At 38.9% G+C, this 20,338-nt stretch overlaps 2 protein-coding genes across 3 annotated transcripts; one reads left to right on the plus strand and one right to left on the minus strand.

Annotated features, from left to right (window-relative positions):
* Window positions 1–7,630, minus strand: LOC311040116 (tetraspanin-8-like; the record flags this gene model as incomplete). Its single annotated transcript, XM_084050189.1, has 8 exons — window positions 1–69; window positions 1,681–1,746; window positions 2,674–2,763; window positions 3,580–3,678; window positions 4,292–4,366; window positions 4,520–4,639; window positions 5,462–5,527; window positions 7,550–7,630. The coding sequence occupies 8 exons, from the start codon at window positions 7,628–7,630 to the stop codon at window positions 1–3; spliced, it is 666 nt and encodes a 221-aa protein (XP_083906315.1).
* A 1,664-nt stretch (window positions 7,631–9,294) lies between these two features.
* Window positions 9,295–20,338, plus strand: LOC311040124 (uncharacterized protein). Of its 2 annotated transcripts, XM_084050205.1 has the most exons (9): window positions 9,295–9,422; window positions 10,016–10,360; window positions 12,459–12,734; window positions 13,895–14,008; window positions 14,517–14,564; window positions 15,245–15,862; window positions 16,817–16,843; window positions 17,064–17,111; window positions 19,257–20,338. In XM_084050205.1, the coding sequence occupies exons 1-9, from the start codon at window positions 9,305–9,307 to the stop codon at window positions 19,964–19,966; spliced, it is 2,304 nt and encodes a 767-aa protein (XP_083906331.1). In that variant the 5' UTR covers window positions 9,295–9,304; the 3' UTR covers window positions 19,967–20,338. The 2 variants fall into 2 exon arrangements, with proteins under 2 accessions (XP_083906331.1, XP_083906332.1); XM_084050206.1 differs by lacking the exon at window positions 14,517–14,564.

A 20,338-nucleotide genomic window follows, 5' to 3' on the forward strand; every position in this document is an offset into this window, starting at 1 on the left:
TTAAGACATGCTTGGAGGATAGTATGTGTGAGCCTGCAGAAGTTCCAGGAACGCCTTTTTCTTCTGTATCTGAACCATGAGTTTGATGCTCAGAACGAGTAGAACCGCCTGCACGCAAACACACACACACACACACACACACACACACACACACACACACACGCACGCAATAATGATTATTAACTTTTTTCTTACAGATGTAAGGATCTGTATGTATGTATGTATGTACAACAATGAAATGCATAAACATACCCAAAACATGGCACTTCCAAATTTGAACGCTGTCACAATTGAGAATGCACGTTTTACTGAAGACATGTAGATAGGCAGGCAAGGCTGTAAGCAAAATAAGTGTTAAGTTGGTGGGTATTAGATAATTAAGTTACAAAAGAAGTTAACCATCCCTGCTTTCTCACCCACCTCTTTTCTAGTAGCCTACCATCCCAATCTGGGAACCATCGTCAAACAAAAAAAGGAAAAACATCTGTTTTTCACTTTTGCATTTGACTCTGGGTGGGGGGATTAACTAGACACATGCTCACTGGAAACCGGGATTTGGACATGCCTTCAGCCCTCTACTTCCGGTGGTGCGCCTATTTTTTCATATTTCAACATTATTTCTCCACGGAACACTAACACCACTTCTCTCAAAGAACATGGATCGTTTTGGTTATAAGCCCACTTGTTTCTATGATGAAAGAACAAGTTAAAATGTTACTAACTTTCCGTGGTTTTGTCGGCTCCGAGGACGCTATTGTTAAATGAGTTTCGGTTTGTTTTCAGTGGGAAGTGAGCCGCACACACGTAAATCCCGCCCACTACATTTGATTGGGTAAAGCGCGGCCTGCTTCCTGATCTGAAGGCACGCCCACTTGTAGCCAATGTGCTGGTTCTCAACACGGCGACAGATTCAACCGCATATAAAGTATTTTATAATGACATAATAACTCAACTATCATAATACTTTATATTTGCTGGTCATGGTCATAGACTTTTGAGCCAGACAAAAATAGCCATTCTACAAGCTCACAAGCAGTGGTGTTAAGTACATTTACTCAAGTACTGTACTGTACAATTTTGAGGTACTTTTATTTTACTGGAGCATCTTCAATTGTCTATACTTCTACTCCACTACATCGCGGAGGCAAATATTGTACTTTTACTCCACTGCAATTATTTGAAAACTTTAGTTACTAGTTACTGTGCAGTTATACATTATTACATTGTAAACCATACATTAACCACTTTAGCCTTATTTTATACCTAGGCTATTTTCAAACATTTTAGAACTTTTACTTTTGGTACATTTTGATACCAGTACTTTTGTACTTTTGCTCAAGTAAATTTTGAATTCCTGACTTTTACTTGTGACAGAGTACTTCTACATTGCAGTATCGATACTTTTACTTAAGTAAAACATTTGAGTACTTTTTCCACCACTGCTCACAAGACATTACATCACAATGTGCTGTGAACTTGTAGATCGGATATTTTCAAACATTGTAGAATACCTCTGAAACTTGAATTGGTTGAAAGTGGTTAACTGACCCTATGATCTCATGAATTAGATTTGAATTGAAAAACAACAACAAACACAAACATTTTGCACTCCTTTCAATTTGGCCCCACTGATGGTGGCCCCCACATTAAAAGACATTGATCTACAATATGTCGTCTTACGTCTTGATAAACCAACTCATTCTTCCTTCTTGCTGTGCCAACAGTGAAATTCCCCTGAAGTCTCGCCTGAGGATGGAGAATTAAAATGTTATTGTTCACACAGAGAGAATTTCTCTGGATTCACTGTGGTACTGTAGATTAAGACCGGGAACGCATCTGTATGTCATTTTTAGATTTCTTTGGCTAGTCAAAAATAGCAGATCTACAAGCTACAGATCTACGAGCTTGTATTTTTTTTTAAACGTGAACATGTGTGCACATCTTTGAATATAAATATTTTTTAAAAGCGAACATTTGTAACTCAAATCTTTGCTTCTGGGGGGTCCCCGGAACAAAATATTTTGAGATGGGGGTCAAATACGTATAATTTTGGGGGTCCTTGACATGAAAAAGGTTTGAGAACCACTGGTATTATAGCGACATAAGTTTTTTCAAAAAAACTGTTAGGATTTAGAAGACATTTGTAGAATCCCCAGAGACAAAGATTTGAGTTAAAAATCGCTTTGAAAATATATATATATTCAAAGATTTGCAAAACTTTCCACGATTTTTCAAAAATAGCCCAGAGAAATCTAAAATGACTTGAGAAATACACAATCAAAACATGACAAGAAAGACAAGACACTACATGGCAGAGCATCTATGACCTGTTTCAGTTCATATTTATAAAAGGTAAATGTACAAGTTGACATGCCATTCAAAAGTGTCTTTCCTGATGAAACAGCAATGAATGACTACAGAAGTAAGCCGGTTTTGGGATCATAAATTCTGACCTCGGCCCAGCACCTTGTTTTTAGTGAGTGGATGTGTGTGTTTTCTCATAGCGCGACAGTCGGTGCCACGCTCTGAGCTTCTGGATCTGCTGTTTTTGAATAGCCAAAGGAATCTAAAAATGACACACAGTTCCCGGTCTTAATGGGTTAACTCAAAGACTCTTGAGTTAGATTATCACTCAGGCTCTTGCAGCGCAAAATGTGCACAATATATACTCACACAATGCCTTCCTGGGTGCTCACACACACATGAGACGGGAATGGACGAGCCCCAGTCTGTGTAGCCTTCCACTAGACCACAGCACTTGTACTGTAAACACGCACGCACGCATTCACGCACACACACACACACACACACACACACACACACACACACACACACACACACACACACACACACACACACACACACACACACACACACACACACACACACACACACACACACACACACACACACACACACACACACACACACACACACACACACACATAATGGTGACACTGATTGAATGGCATCAGTAAAGGATATAAGATGATTTAACCCATTTAAGACCGGGAACGCATCTCTGTCATTTTATATTTCTTTGGCTAAATCAAAAATAGCAGATATCTAAGCTCATATATGAGCTTGTAGATCTGCTTTTTTCTTTTTTTTATCGTGAAAATGTGTGCAGATCTTTGAATACATATATTTTTTTCAAAGCGAACATTTAAAAAGCAAAGATTTGAGTTACAAATGTTTGCTTTAAAAATATATATATGTCCAAAGATTTGCACTCATTTTCACGATTATTGTCCAAAAATAGCCAAATAAAATGACACAGATGCGTTACCGGTCTTAATGGATAAATGCAACATGTACAGAAATGATACTGAATACAATTTAGAGGTAATCCGCTCTTGGCCAGAGGAGATATTTGAGCTCATGAGCTTCAGGCGGGCCGTACTATGTCAACAAGTATGTGTCCTCTGACGCCAGGATCTAAATTTCTCAATGGAAGATAGAAATATAGGGAGAGAACCTCCAACCACCGCAGATGTGCTGGTTACATTGTATTAACACACTCTAGCATGCAGATTGGTTCAAATAATGTTTTAGTACTGTTTAGTGACGTTTGCTTACATATAGCTGGATGCCCTCCATTAAGGTGCGGTTGTTGTTGCTGGCTCCACTCAGGGGCATCATGGACAAGAATGATGCTTCTCTGTTCAGCACCTCCTTCTGTGGACCCACATCACAACCACATGCCTCATAATCAGTGGTGTAAAATAAGTACATTTACTCAAGTATTGGACTTAAGTACACTTTTACTCCACTACAATTATTTGAAAACTTTAGTTACTTTGTAGATTTTGATTATTATTACAAAACATACATTAACCCCTTCAGCAATATATACATTTAAGCCATTTGAAAATAGCCGATCTACATTTTCAAATGGCCTAAATGTATATATTGCTGAAGTGGTTAATTGTAGATCTGTTATTTTCAAATGATTTGTATACATTTAATACATGCGAAATGGCACACTCTGCATATTGAGTACTTTCTACTTTTGGTACATTTTGATACCAATACCTTTGTACTTTTACTCAAGTAATTTTTTTATTCCAGACTTTTACTTGTCACTCTCATAATGATTCGCTTGTGTTCAAATGGATACGTTCTCAGAGTTACATATTATTTACAAGTTTGACACACTCAAGTTACACATGAATAAATGAACATTGAGGATTTTAGTGTGCTCAATTTCTAATGGACTTTTAAATTAGTTGTATTGTAATAGGAATACATAATAATCACAGTTTTGTGTATTAGAAGCATTGGAACGTACCTCAAAAACAGGTTGGTACTTTATCGCTGTGTTCACAATCATCATTTGACTGGCTGCGGCCATCCCAAATGCAAACTAGTATGCAGGCACACACACACACACACACAAAGATCAAAAAGTCAATACAGTTACAGACACATTTAATTCATAGTATAACTTTGTAAGGGCAACCTTGCACGCTCGCACACACACACACACACACACACACACACACACAATAGATCTTACCACAATCAAACAGCATCTATTCTCCTTCAGGGCTCCACACACTCCGATGAAAGAGAGAATGAGACAGCCTGAGCCGAGGACGTATAGCTTCACCACACCAGACAGACCAAACTCCTCCAGCTGGGGGGAAAAATAAGTCATTTATAAGTCTGGTTGGTTGTTTATGTCAGTGGTTATCAAACCTTTTCATGTCAAGGACCCCCAAATTCATTTGTATTTGGCCACAGACCCCCATCTGAACATATTTTGTGCCATATGGTCCCCCTTGCAAGATTTGTTGTTGTTAAAATGTTTCAAGAAAATATTCAAGTTCTCTTTTCTTTATCCCACGATTTTTATAACCTATTTTTTCACCCAGTGCCAATTGCCTAAGCTTGTAATCCTGGGCGCTACCCTCCCTCTGCCAGCCTGGGGAGAGCCCCGAACTGAGCTCATGCTTCCTTCAGTGCATGAGGAGCTAGCAGGCCGCTGCTTATCACCTGACAGGGGGGAGTTTCCCCGACAGGACGTAGCGCATGAAAGGAACACGTTATTCCAACCAGTTCCTTTCCTCTCCATCAGGCACCTCGGCTGACCAGGGGGAGGCAGTATAGAGACCAGCAGGATTACTGCATGTTTTTTGTGAGGGTACCTACCCTAGGGGACACGGGGAGAACATGCAAACTCCACACAGAAAGGCCCTTTCGCCAACCCCACCTAGGGTATGGGCACTGATGACGTGGAGGAGAGGACACGCCCCCAGCGCCCACAGCATCAGCATTCAAATAGCTGATGTATATAGGGTTAAAGTAGTTAACAAATTTAGCTGGGGACCCCCTGGAACCCCCTTCAATGACCCCTTTATGTACAGGTTAGAGATGAGAGGATAGCTAAGAGAGATGAAAAGGGAACAGAACATAAACCTTAATTCACTACAAAGCTATTGGAACGATCCAGTCTTACCTTGTCATTATCAGAGAGGTGTCGGTGGGCTGCTATTGTTATCGCCAGCAGGATGAAGCTCAAGGCCTTGAGGAAACAAACAGTGGTGGAAAAAGTACTCAGATATCTTACGAAGTAAAAGTAGCAATGCCACAATATAAAAATACTCAGTTACAAAAAATACTCTGCAATAGGCCTACTCTGTAAGAGTAAAAGGTGTCAAATGTTACTTGAGTAAAAGTACAAAAGTATTGGCTTCAAATTATACTTAAAGTGCCACAAATAAAAGTACTAAAATATTTGAAAATAGCAGATCTACAAGCTCACACGGCGTTGCGATGCGACGCGCTGTGAGCTTGTAGATCAGCTATCAAATAGCCTAGATATAAAACAGGGCTAAAGTGGTTACTGTATGTTTTATAATGTAATCATTTATACCTGCAAAGTAACTAAACTAAAGTTTTCAAATAATTGTAGTCGAGTGAAAGTACAATATTTGCCTCTGAGATGTAGTGGAGTAGAAGTAAAAGTACTGAAAATTGGAAATAGTTACTAAAATTGTTGTTTTTTTAGACAAGAATGTTGTAACAAAGACCATCAATTAAAATGTTGGGAGCCATGTCTTTATGTTGAAATATTGCAAATAGATCAGCATCGCCATCTACTGGCAGACCTGTTTTAGTACATTTAAAACGGAACAATCAAACTGATGAATCTATTCTTTATTCTTGGCCAGTGGTGGAAAGAGTACTCACATTTTTTACTTAAGTAAGAGTATCAATACTGCAATATAGAAATACCCTGTTATGATCTACAAGCTTGTAGATCGGCTATTTTCAAATAGCCAAAGTTTAAATAGGGCTGAAGTGGTTTGTTTTGTAATAATAATCAAAATCTACAAAGTAACTAGTAACTAAAGTTTTAAAATAATTGTAGTGGGGTAAAAGTACAATATTTGCCTCTGAGATGTAGTGGAGTAGGCGTAAAAGTTTTGAAAAATGAAAATACTCCACAACTCCAGTAAAGTAAAAAATTCCTCGTTTTTTTAAGTAGACCTACAGTAGTTGAGTACATGTACTTAGTTACTTTCCACCACTGTCTTTATTCCTGACATAATGATAATAACATGGCAATGACACAGTGGTTTACTTTAAATCATCATCCCTGTAGTTGAATTTCATTGGCTGAATAGACTAAAACCAACCATCATATATATCTAAGGCTATATTGGTGCATTGATTTTCATATAAAATGGGAAGGTTTTGATTGATTGATTGATTGAATACTTTATTAGCAGTTTGCAAAAAAAGCACAGAAAGTAGCCTACAGTTCTATGCCACATAAAAAAAACACGGTGAAGCAGCATTCTGCTTCTATGGGCTGACAGCTTGGAATAAACTCCCATTAAGACAGGCAGCCTCTGTAGACAGTTTTAAAGCACAGCTCAGGACTTATTTCTTCACTCTTGCTTTTAGCTGTTTTGCCCCTTCTAAATCTCTGTGTTGTTATTTATGTCTTCACTGTTTTGCTTGACTCACTGCCTTTTGTCTTTGCCATTATTTGTATGCCATTGTTTTATTTTTCATGTATTTTGCTCTGTAAAGCACTTTGAACTGCATATGTCATGAAAGGTGCTATAGCCTATAAATAAAGTTTATTATTATTATCATTATCATTATCATCATTACCCTTATCATTATTATCATTATCATCATTATTATTATGCAAAAGGATGCTGAAGGATTACACACAAGAAAGCATATGGCTTGTTTCCATTGGCGTCCTGTGTATTCAATTCATCGAAAATACATAGTAGCCTATAGATGCACATACTTATTTGTATTTATTTGCCGTGTAGACGGCAGTAGGGAAACGTAGTATACACAATATCACAATGATACACCTTGATGTCGATGAATATAAATGTATTTCATGTGTAGGCAGTCTAGGCATTATTAAATGCTCAAATTGAGCTGCTCAATAGGTTAAATGACAAATTGAAAGTGTCCAAAAGGCATTATTATTCTACCGTTATCAAAGAGATGCCCGTCAGATAGCTGGCCTCCTGGTAAAGGCTGGTACTGGATTTATTTATAGTCTAATACTCACCATATTCACGCCATTGAAAAAGATGAACGGCCGTTTCAGGCTCGTTTTGTCCGCCACCACTATAACGGTTGTCGGCTGCATGATCATGATTAATGCCCCCAATAACCGCGTCGGTCTCGCCACTATGAATTATTATTATTATGGGGAAAGCCAAGCGTATTTGCTAGTGCACTTGCGCGCACGTCAACTCCGCCCTAGCCACGATACACGACTTGTCATGGATGAACTTAAACGATCTGCTTGCAATTTCCCCCTTTTTGATCCGTACATCTACATAAACGTTCAAATGTCAAATATAAAGTGCTTGCTTCATGGCCACGGATATTAAAATCATGTAAGGGTCCTCAAAATTACCTGCGAATTACGTATTGTTCAATAAAAAGCATTTTAATCCGATCACTGGCCATTTTCTTATAGTTATAATGTATCAGAATGCAATACATCGCCCAATCGATAGGGTCACGTAATTGAAAGCCTATGGTGAAAATACGAATAAAATGGCCATCAATCGGATTAAAAAGCCTTTTAATGCACAATACGGAAAATAAGGGTACTTTCAAGGACCCGTGCACAATTATAACATATGTGGCCATAAAGTAAGCACTTTATATTTGAAATGTGAACGTTAATGTAGATGTACACACCAAAAAGGGGAAAAGTGCAAACACCAGGTTGCAGTTCATCCATGACGGTCATGCTATGACAGTCATGTTTCAGGGCTAACTCCGCCCCATCGCGCGAGTGATCGCTGGTCAGAAAAAGAACAGATCCACAGGCTCACAACGCTTGGCATCGCCACGCGTGGTGAGCTTGTAGATCTGTTCTTTTTTTTTTGGACAAGGCTTGTGCAACGAACGCATCACTGTTGACCTAAACCACAGGGTCATCATTATTAAGGGAAATGATGAATGTATTAATAAGGGTATTAATTGACAAAAAATAACACCGTTCCAGTTGTCTTGGTGTTAATTGTCTTAAAATAGGCTATATAACGGGTAACCGCCCAACTCACTCCAAACGTTCTAGCTGTAGTATACAACTCTCGTAGCCTGGTTGACGTTGTCAGGTTACAACTCTCGTAGACGTATTTATGATTCTGACGTTTTCAATCTACGACAGTTGTAGGGTTCACGCCCCATGGAGACATGGACTTTCTGCACTATGCACCGCAGATACTCCAAACGTGTACAAATTTAAAATGAAGGTGCTTACCCCCAATCCCCAAATGTTATCTACTTCTACGGGGTAGTAGTTTAATGTAAGAATCCATATCTTTCAATAAATAAGTGTTTTAATGCCGTCTGTGGCCGATTCTGTCGGAAGTTCCCAATGGGCGGTAGTGACGGGTAGTGAGGGGGCGCATCCGGTGAAACCCGGAATTACACTCAATGTAAACAGGAAGTAAACGAGGGTGAAAAAATGGCGTTCGGCCAAAGACGGCATTAAAACACTTCTTTATTGAAAGATATGGATTATTACATTAAACTACTACCGCGTAGAGACAGTTAACATTTCGGACTTGGGGGTAAGCACCTTTATTTTCAATTTGTACACATTTGGAGTATCTGAGGGGTATAGTGCAGAAAGTCCATGTCTCCATGGGGCGTGAATCCTACAACTCTCGTAGATTGAAAACGTCAGAATCATAAATACGTCTACGAGGGTTGTACACTACAGGTAAGAACGTCCCATTCCCTGGTGAATAGACAGATGCAACCGAAAGTAAAAAGGCTCTATGTGAAGGAGCAGCAAAAGATGGAGCTTCACGCCGTCTCACATTTATCTTTAAAAGTCAGTGTTTTAACAGTAAAACCATGTATTTATTTCTACATGTTGCTGATGTGGAGCAGCTGTTACAACACATCTGTCACAGGTAATGTTAACACTTTAATAGTACGGATTTATTGCGAGGATCACTATTACAGAGTTATGGACAGACAGGGGGATTCAGCATAACGTACAGTAGCTGCTGAAATCCCCCTGTTTGTCATCTTTATTGAGGGAGATAAAAGTGTTGGAAAGAAGGGGCGTTTTCTTTTCTTTTGTTCTTGTTGTTTTCTTATGAAATGGATGTGTTTCTGATGTTGAAAAGTAAACAAAATTAAATGTAGTGAAATCAATAGATATATACGCTTCCTCCCTCAACTCATAGAGGATATATAACATACATTGATTGTTTGATGTACTTTATTTAGTAAGACATGAGAAACAGTACATGGAAGTACAAATTCACAATACAAGGTCTACTAAACTGGATATATCCAGTTTAGTAGACCTTGTACCGTGTTATGACTTATATAAGTCATAAAAGCACTGAGCTTGTTTAAAATTACTTCCCACACACACAAATCATGATGACATGATACAGACAGATAGCCTACAGAACGTCATACTGTAGGCTACAATGAGCTATGACTCCAGTGTGCATCATGAACTAACTCCATGCTTCATTTGTTTTGTTTTAAGGACAACATCAGGTGATTGGGTCTTCTCAGGACATCCTGGTCAAAGTGGGAGATGAGGTGATCCTTCCATGTCGTATTGAACCACCAGTCAACATGGCCAGGAAGACAGTGGAGTGGTCCAGACCTGGCCTGAAGCCGGACCTCATTAATCTCCTCCAAGATGGACATTACAAACATGACCAAAAACTGAACCGGTTGTACAAAGATAGAACGTCTCTGTTTCCTGAGAAGCTTCCTACTGGTAACATCTCACTGAAACTGTCCAGGGTGAAGCTCTCGTATGAGGGAAAGTACATATGTTTTGCTCCACAACTGAGGATCTTCACTTTGATCCAGCTCCTTGTCGGTAAGTTTTATTGTCCTAGTGATGCTGTGACCAAAGATCCTGACCAAAGATCTGGCCTGAGTCACACTTCAACACAACATTGTACACTTCACATCAAAGACAACACATAGAGCAAGGAAACAACCATTAATAAACGTCCCTCTCACAACACTGTAACCTGTGTGGTGTTATGAGGACCCAAATATTGCTACCTGCCTTTTAAGAAAAACCTGAAATACCTGTATGACTCATAGCATCACTTTATCTCTGCCTTCCTCTATGGGCGACAGACAGACAGACAGACAGGCAGGCAGGCAGACAGACAGACCGACCCACTATTTCCCAATCTTAATCCTCCGTTAAAAACCTAGGTGTCACCTTTGATCTCAACCAAAGACATGAAGCGTCTGTATGCCTACTGATAGCACAAATGATATAACTTTAGTTTATAAAGACATGAGACATCATTTAGAAATAATAATAAATAATAATAATAACTAGACGCGTCGCAATTGGCAATTGCAAAGTGTGGTTGCGCCGACGCGGTCGGGACTCCAGTAATACGCCGGGAGGAATACCGTCGGAGACTGCGCCAATTACATCGTCACGCCACTCCTGAGATCACCTGCGTTTCATTTTGAGAGGATTGATCCCCCAAAAATCATGTTTTTGCATCAAACGGTTACATTTCGAGCATTCGTGGCGGCCCCTATGGATCAAAGTGGAAATGCTTTTGGGGATTGGTTTAGTATACCACCCTCGACATGTGATTGAAATTTGGGATTGACCGGACGTTTCGTTCGTGATTTATGGCATTTTTGGTCAAACGGGCCCCTCCCGCTAACTTTGGAAGCCATTTACGGACGGACGGTACGGACTATCAAAATTCCGCTTGGATAGGTTTATCGCATGGGTCCATAGATCACGTGTACCGATTTGTGTGAGATGTGGAAAAAATTGAAGGAAAAGGAGCAAAAAGTGTTTTTTGAAGAAAATTGAAAATGGCGGAAAATCTATCCTGACGCAAATGGGCGTGGCCTATATGGGGAGATGCGTAGTGACCCAAGGAATCCAGGTGAAAAGAAATTTTGATTTTCGGACCTACGGTTCAAGAGTTACAGGCCAAAAGGTAAAGTGGGCTGTTATAGCGCCACCATGTGGCCGACTGGTGTGATTATTTTCTTAATAATTTTGCAAAAAACTATTAACCTCCCCTCCAAGTCTTGTAACTGTAGCCCTTACGGTTTCCGAGAAAGAAATACTTGAATGGGAGTTTTTGCAATTCCCATTAAAGTGGATGGGGAAATTTAATGCACTAATAAATCAATATCAAAAAATCTATCCTGACGCAAATGGGCGTGGCCTATATGGGGAGATGCGTAGTGACCCAAGGAATCCAGGTGAAAATAAATTTTGATTTTAGGACCTACGGTTCAAGAGTTACGGGCCAAAACGTAAAGGGGGCTGTTATAGCGCCACCATGAGGCCGAATGGTGTGATATTTTTTAAAATAATTTCGGACTAAATTATGAACCTTCTCTCCAAATGTGGTAACTCTAGCTCTTATGGTTTCTGAGAAAAAAATACTTGAATTTGAGTTTTTTCACTTTTCCATTAAAGTGGATGGGGAAATTTAATGCACTAATAAATCAATATCAATTAAACTATTTAACCAATCTCTTAGCCCTACACGCACACGATTCCCGATTTAGACGGTCATTTTGACATATGGCACGACATTGGGGGATAAAAACTGTAGGAGAAATAGCGGTTTGAAATAAAGTTAATCTATAAATAAAGAAAGCTATAGAGTACTATAGTCTGGTTGCCCTGTTGGGCAACCACACTAATAATAATAATGTATATAAAAATTAAGGAACCTTCTTCACCTACCGCTGTTGCTTGTATGCATTTAGGGGAAACACTGTTAATTAAGTATTCAATCAATCAATCAATGTAATTACAGTAGAACTCGAGCTGTGTCTGTAAGGACTGTTTTACATGTTCTCTCTTGTTGTAGCATCCATAGCTTTAGATTTTAGATGTGTAAATATTGTCAGCATTGTAGATGGATGGATACATTGTTAATTATCATATTTATATGTTTATGTTTTTGCAGGGAATGTGTCTCAGCCAGTGATCTCTTCAAATGGACCAACAGACGGTGGTTTATCTTTGACATGTGACTCTGGGTGCTGGTATCCACAACCTGAGATGTCGTGGCTGGACGGTGATGGAACCCTCCTCTCTGCTGAACCCTCAGTGACAAAGAAACCTTCTAAACACTGTGACATTGTCCAGAGGAGTGTGACAGTGAGGGGAGCAAAGAACGTGACCTGTAGAGTTCACCTGCCACGCTTCAACTACACTGTTGAGACACAGTATGACAGCTCAGGTAATGTTTATGTTTATCAAAGGATCCCCATTAGAGACACATGAATGAGCCTCTATTCTTCCTGAGGTCCTGAACAAAGCAAATACATTACAGATGTACAACTAAAAATCCACATTAAAGTAAAAACAAAACTGAACAAAAATGAATACAAAAAGACAAATTAACATTCTAAAATCAAATCCTACAGTCCAGTCAGTTTTTAAAATAATGCACTGATAACAGTTACATACTTGACAAGTTACCTGGTAAGATAACTTTATATCTTTTTGAGTGGTGCCAACCACTCCTACATTTGACTTTGTCCGTCCGTATGTTTGAGCACGGCTGATTGGTCAAGCTTCACGTGACAATAATATTGTCACGTGACAACATACTGTTGCTGATTGCAACACAAGGATGCAACCAGTTACACTTTCAAAGGCACCACTCTCTTCACACTGGGTGTGATTTTTAAATACATTTAAGTACGTACGTACGTACATACATACATACGTACATACGTACATACGTACATACGTACACACACACACACACACACACACACACACACACACACAGTATATGAGAACAGTGAGTTTGGGAGTTCTATATTACCAGAAGCTGCTCCTCTAGTGTTGTAACCATGTTCAGAAGGCAGATGTCACTGGTGAGCCAAGCTGGATGACTTATTGGTGATAATGTTCCTCAGTAGCTTTAGAAAGAAATTGACTTATTGGTGATAATAATGTTTAATGTTCCTCAGTAGCTTTAGAAAGAAATGTACTTATTGGTAATAATAATGTTCATCAGTAGCTTTAGAAAGAAATGGACTTATTGGTGATAATAATCTTCCTCAGTAGCTAACTGGTTGTTATTTCATCATAAAGTCTGCTCTTCATCCATGTGTGTGAAGCTGCTTTTTAAATGGACTCATATCAAACATTACAAGTTAATTTATTTATTTGTGAATACATGTGCATTTATTAAATGTATTAATAATGTAAACGTACATATATGTATGCAGAGTGTTAGTAGTGTAGCATGCAGGACACATGGATGTTAATGGAGACCAGGCAGGAATCAAACCTGTGGGCTTTGGAACTCAGGACTGTAACCATTTTAACACCACTGTTGATTTGATTGTATCATGTTTACAGTTGTGTTATAACTGTGTGTTTCAGAGGATATGATTCACACAGAGAAGGGATCAGTGATTGGAGGGATTATTACAGTGATCATCCTCATCTTAGCGGCAGCAGTACTGGGATATTTATACTGGAAGAAGAAGCACCCTGGTGAGTCTTGAACTTATTTATTTTTAGTAATCATTGCTATAGAGTGTTTGTTCAGTAACATGGACCTCCCTGTCTTTCAAGCTCTTTGATAAAAATGAAATACATTTTCAGGTAGGTGACAACATGTCAGCCAATAAGGAGAGACTACCCATTTATTATTTATACGTTTTACAGTGTTCCAGTTCCAATTGTGTCTGCTCATTGCTTTGTGTCATCATTTCCAATTTCACTTGTTTAATCTGTATCCGGTCTGAGTTCTCTCTCCTGATTGGATAGAATTGGTATCCTGACCTGACAATGCATTTTCTATTTATTAAAGAGCTGGAAAGACAAGGAGACTCCTGTTACTGAACAAACACTCAATGAGTACTATCAGAATATAGAGCTATTTAACACCAAAGAAAATCACTTACCCTACCTTTATATTTGATATATCACCAATCTATGCATCTATAATGACACGTCAAATACTTTGTCAATATTTTATTTTTACTCTAATGTCTTTCAGAGATGGCTCCATTGGTGAATCCATCAGACCAGCCTATAACGTATTCAGGTAGATCTTCTGTTTTATTATTTTAATATTCTGAGGTGATTCATTCCTACTGGTTGTTCCTCTCTCTGTATTCTTAGGTTCTCTGACTCAGTTCTAGTCCATTTGACGTTTCTTCTTCTGTTCAATACTAAACGTAGAAATTATCTTTTCCATTGCTTTTTTTTTTTAAATTTGCATTCATATGGGGACCTAAACCTATTTTACTGAGATTAACCTGCAATTTAAAATATAACATCAGAAATGGATTCTACACACATGAAAACCCGTTCAGTGGCCATCTTGGATTATGCAAATTGCCCCAATGACAACTTTGGGCAACTAAGCCAAAATTGTTCTAGGACACCATATGAATACAAATCAACCAAAAAACTTAATAGAAAACAACTATTTAGGTTTTTGAAATTTCAAATATACTATGTGGACATGGATGCGTGCTCTTTGCATACAGTGAGTGAGACCCTCACTTCATTTAGGCTATGTACGCTATATAACAGAGAAATTATACTAAATAAATCACTTGGTTATGGCCACCAGGGGGGCGTTTTTGTGATGGCTCCATATCTGAAAATGTTCAAGTGTCATCTGTTGCTATAACATGATAACACACTTCAAATGATACATTCATACATTACGGATGCCTTCATTGATGTCTGTCTTTCTTTCTTTCTTTCTTTCCTCAGATCTCATAACAAATGATGAAGAGATTCGTATTGTGCTGGTTGGGAAGACTGGAGCTGGAAAGAGTGCCACAGGAAACACCATCCTGGGTCCTGAAGAATTTCGATCACATTTTTCACCCGATTCTGTGACATTGAGCTGTAATAAGGCCAGTGGTGTAGTGGCTGGTAGAAAGGTTTCTGTTACTGACACTCCAGGCTTGTTTGACACTGGGTTCAGTGAATATGAAACCATTAAAGAGGTCAGAAACTGTATTACTTGTGCTGCGCCTGGTCCTCATGTGTTCCTGGCTGTGATCAAACTAGACAGATACACAGATGAGGAGAAGAACGTTGTAGCAAAGATGCAGAAAGCATTTGGGCAAAGTTCAGACAAATACACCATGATTCTCTTCACTAATGGTGACAAGCTTAAGGGTTCAATTGAAGAATTTTTGAATGATTCTCCAGAACTACAAGAATTAGTCAGCAAATATAGTGGTTTTTATCATGTCTTTAACAACGAAATTAAGGATCCCTCTCAGGTCACTGAGCTGCTGGAGAAAATCAACAAGATGGTGGAGGAGAACGGTGGAAGCCACTACACCAACCAGATGTTCCAAGAAGAAGCAAGGAAACAAGGTGAGAGAAACAAGTCATTACTCATTAAGGGAGATGTCAATGGAGGAGTAACTGGTGGGAGAGTCTTGTCATACAGGGTAGGCCTCCAGATTGTATTAATATTTGTCTGTTATCCATTTGATCCTACAATGCATCTTGATGCATACATTTTCTATATTACTGCACATGGCTACTTTTTGTGTGCTGCCTGTTCACTAATATATGCTCTGTGAGTAGAGAGTAGCCTGGAATTCAGGCGGAGGCTCTCGTTCAGCTCTTTTTTTCCCCACTTCTTTGTCTGGCTATCATCCTGTTTGAGCCGTATTTCCAAACGTCATCAATTACATATACTGTAGACAAATGACTCGAATTTTACAATTGGAAGGCTCTGTCCGCCCCGCCCACAGACCTTTAGAATGGAAGCCACTGGTTCCGCCCCCGCACCACTGACCAATCAGAAGCCGTGGCTCCTGGGTCCCCCTCCCGCCCCGCCCCTTGGACGATTTTCAGACTGAGAAGTGACGTGAGGAAATAATCTGTTGATCAGAGTGAATCAGTCTAATTAGTTTAACCAATTGTGTCTGCTCATTGCTTTGTGTCATCAATTCCAATTTCACTTGTTTAATCTGTACCCGGTCTGAGTTCTCTCTCCTGATTGGATAGAATTGGTATCCTGACCTGAGAATGCATTTTCTATTTATTAAAGAGCTGGAAAGACATGGAGACTCCTGTTACTGAACAAACACTCAATGAGTACTATCAGAATATAGAGCTATTTAACACCAAAGAAAATCCTACTTTTTAAATCTATATTTGATATATCACCAATACAATCTATGCATCTATAATGACACGTCAAATACTTTGTCAATATATTGATTATATACAGTACATGTGTTCATATAGTAATTCTATATATAGTGTTTGTAAGAGTTAACATTATGTGTATTAACCTGTAATCTTTCTCCTCTATAGATGTGAAACAGACTCATGATGATGGAGGTAAGATACAATCCATGATGTACTGAGTTCCACTGCATGCAATCAACTGCTGTACTGCATCTGTTTCTGTTATTTTACTATGATTAAATAAAATAAAGTATACATAATATTTATTTATTAATGTATTTATAAATGTAATACTGTATTCATGAAGTGTTACCACACATTATAAGCTCCAGTCTTACAGATTAATACATGATTTTACTCTAATGTGTTTCAGAGATGGCTCCATTGGTGAATCCATCAGACCAGCCTATAACGTATTCAGGTAGATCTTCTGTTTTATTATTTTAATATTCTGAGGTGATTCATTCCTACTGGTTGTTCCTCTCTCTGTATTCTTAGGTTCTCTGACTCAGTTCTAGTCCATTTGACGTTTCTTCTTTATCTGTTCAATACTAAACGTAGAAATTATCTTTTCCATTGCTTTTTTTTATTTTATTTGCAAACCTGCAATTTAAATTATAACATCAGAAATTGATTCTACACACATGAAAACCCGTTCAGTGGCCATCTTGGATTATGCAAATTGCCCCAATGACAACTTTGGGCAACTAACCCAAAATTGTTCTAGGACACCATATGAATACAAATCAACCAAAAAACTTCATAGAAAACAACTATTTAGGTTTTTGAAATTTGTGTGCTGCCTGTTCACTAATATATGCTCTGTGAGTAGAGAGTAGCCTGGAATCCAGACGGAGGCTCTCGTTCAGCTATTTTTTCCCCACTTCTTTGTCTGGCTATCATCCTGTTTGAGCCGTATTTCCAAACGTCATCAATTACATATAGACAAATGACTCGAATTTTCAGACTGAGAAGTGACGTGAGGAAATAATCTGTTGATCAGAGTGAATCAGTCTAATTAGTTTAATCAAATGGACCCGCGAAGCCTTGTCGTACAATGTTGTCAGTCACCAATGATAGCAGACCTACAAGATCATAATGTGTCACATTGCGATGCATTCTGAGCTTGTTGATCTGTTGAATGTTTGTAAGTCTGTTGTGTGCTTGTGATCTGATATTTTCAATTGTATGTTACTGTAAAATTGCCACAATGCCATCATTGTGAAGATCCATAATGCCACTCGTTGTGAGCTTGTAGATCTGATATCTTTGAAAAAACTTGAACATTTTTGAAAAGTGTGTATACTTTAACTTTGGTACTGTAAGCATATTTGAATGCCAATACTTTTGTGCATTTAGATCTTAGAGCTATCACACTTTAAATCAGATGGAGATCTCAGTCTTTTCAGGGTTAACACACCCAAAGAGGTTGAAGCAATGATTTAATAAATTACTAATACTAGTCCATACCCGGTGAAGTGCGCAGACGAAAGTAGTTGCAAACGTGGCGTTATCCCGCGTCCCGTTTCCACCTCGGAGGAAAGCCTGGTATTCGTTCTAAAACTAGCCGGTTTAGAATAATCGTGGTTCCGGTGGTTGGTTCCGGTTGGCGTCGCATTGTTTTTCTTCCCCGCATAATGCGAATAATGCGCTACAAGAGCAGCAGGGTCATTGAGCCAAACTAAAAATTCAGTCTTGGTTGAATTTGCAGATAACTGCAATGGGGGAGTTTGTTCCACTGTTTGGGAGCCAGAAGGGAGAACAGTCTGGGATGTGTGGAGCGTTGTCCAGGGTGTTTTAGAGAAGGGAGAAGAGTCTAGGACGTGTGGAGCGTTGTCCAGGGTGGACTATCAAAATTCCACTTTGATATATTTATCGCATGGGTCCAGAGATCATGTGTACATTTCTTTGTGAGATTTGGACAACATCTGTAGGAAAAGATGCAAAAAGTGTGTTTTGAATAAAATTCTAAATGGCGGAAAATCTACCCAGACGCAAATGATCTATATACCATGGTGACCTATATGGTGAGATGCGTCAGGACCCAAGGAATCTAGGGGGAAATACATTTTGATTCTACGACCTACGGTTCAGGAGTTATAGGCCGAAACGTAAAGTGGGCTGTTATAGCGCCACCATGAGACTGACTGGTGTCATTCTTTTTTTCATAATTAGGGGATGGGACTTTGACCCTCCCCTCCAAGTGTTGTAATGAATCAATGCAAAACATTATAGATTATAGATAGAATAGATTTTTTATAATCAACACAATTTATTAGTCTAACTACATTGTGACACAAAAATAGCTGATCTACAAGCTCACAACGTGTCACATCGCGTGTCCCAGATCTGCCATTTTTGTTATTTAAAAAAGTTAAAAAAGGGAAATTTCCATTTTTACATTTGCTTTTATTCAAATCGATTATCGATTTTTTTGTATTACCGATTACATTCATTGTTTGATTAACAGTTGCATCCCTAATCTAGATGTTTAGTATTGTACTTTCTACAACTGTTTTGTTCTGTCATATCTGCTTCTAATGTCATAATTTGTTTGTGTTATTAGATTCTCCTGTGATTCCCAGCGGGGCCGACCAGCTACAAATTGCAGAGAAGAAGAGCTTGGTCGAGTCTGTGATGGAGGTTTTTGAAAAAGGAGCTAAAGTAGCAGCCAGTATTGACGGTGACCTCTTCCCTGTCTTTGCCGTTGCTGCACCAATTGTAAGGTTGTGCATGGACAATGTGGAGAGCAAAGACGCTGTGTTCATGAAGGAGCAGTTCGAGAAGGTGCGTGATCGTCTGGATGATGTTTCCGAGGAGATTCAGCGGGTCTCTGATGAGATCAAGAAAAGTGGTGTGGATGCCGAGTACTTCTCAGTGGAGGAGAATATCACTAACCAATTCCGGAAGTGCATGGACATTCTCAATGCCAAGCCCAAGTTTCGTGAAGCCAAGAAAAAGCAATTCCTGAATCACTTTGAGAGGACTGGTGGTGACAGAAACCTTCATGTTCTCTACAATGCAGTGACAGGAGTTGCAGGTGAATCTGTCCTGGAGATCACTCTTAACTATGAGGAGAAAAGTCGGCGAGTAATGGAGGACTTCTGCTTCAGGTTAAAGATGCTCTTCTGTATTGGTATCATTGCCCTGATGGGCCACACTGCTCTAAAAGGGTATGATGTTGAGGTGGAAGAGCTCCTGAAAGACTGGACAGAGAAGATGAAGGATGTGCAAACCAAGATGAATACTGTCATCAAGGATTGCATTGCTCCATGACAGCTTTTTCCACCTTGGTATGAAGATCGCAGGAATGTCTGTTTACTGAGTAATGTCTAGAACAGGTGTCACATCTTTACCTGTGATGTTGTACAATAGAGAGTGGAATGTAAGTATTTTTATTAATATCTGAGTACACAGTTGTGCCTCTATAAAAGATTATAGCAGTGTAATGGCACATGTATCCTCTTCTTCCTGTCTTTAATTGTAGATAATTGCAATCTTGTTTATTGAGATTTGCTTCTTTTTTTTAAAGATTTTTGTTCTAAAATAAATACGATTATTTGTTGAAGTGCATTGGTACTACCGTGCTATAAGGAGGCGTACAGTAAGGGATACAAAAAACATAGGATAATCCAATTAGCTAATAAT

Source organism: Gymnoscopelus microlampas (genome assembly GCF_963454915.1).
Source record: "Gymnoscopelus microlampas genome assembly, chromosome: 23".
Taxonomy (NCBI): Eukaryota; Metazoa; Chordata; class Actinopteri; order Myctophiformes; family Myctophidae; genus Gymnoscopelus; species Gymnoscopelus microlampas.

Coding starts and splice junctions, on each gene's coding strand:
- LOC311040124 (XM_084050205.1), top strand. CDS start 9,305: ATGGAGCTTCACGCCGTCTCACATTTATCTTTAAAAGTCAGTGTTTTA. Junction 10,361..12,458: donor TTTGATCCAGCTCCTTGTCG/GTAAGTTTTATT, acceptor ATGTTTTTGCAG/GGAATGTGTCTCAGCCAGTG. Junction 15,863..16,816: donor AGAAGAAGCAAGGAAACAAG/GTGAGAGAAACA, acceptor TCTCCTCTATAG/ATGTGAAACAGACTCATGAT.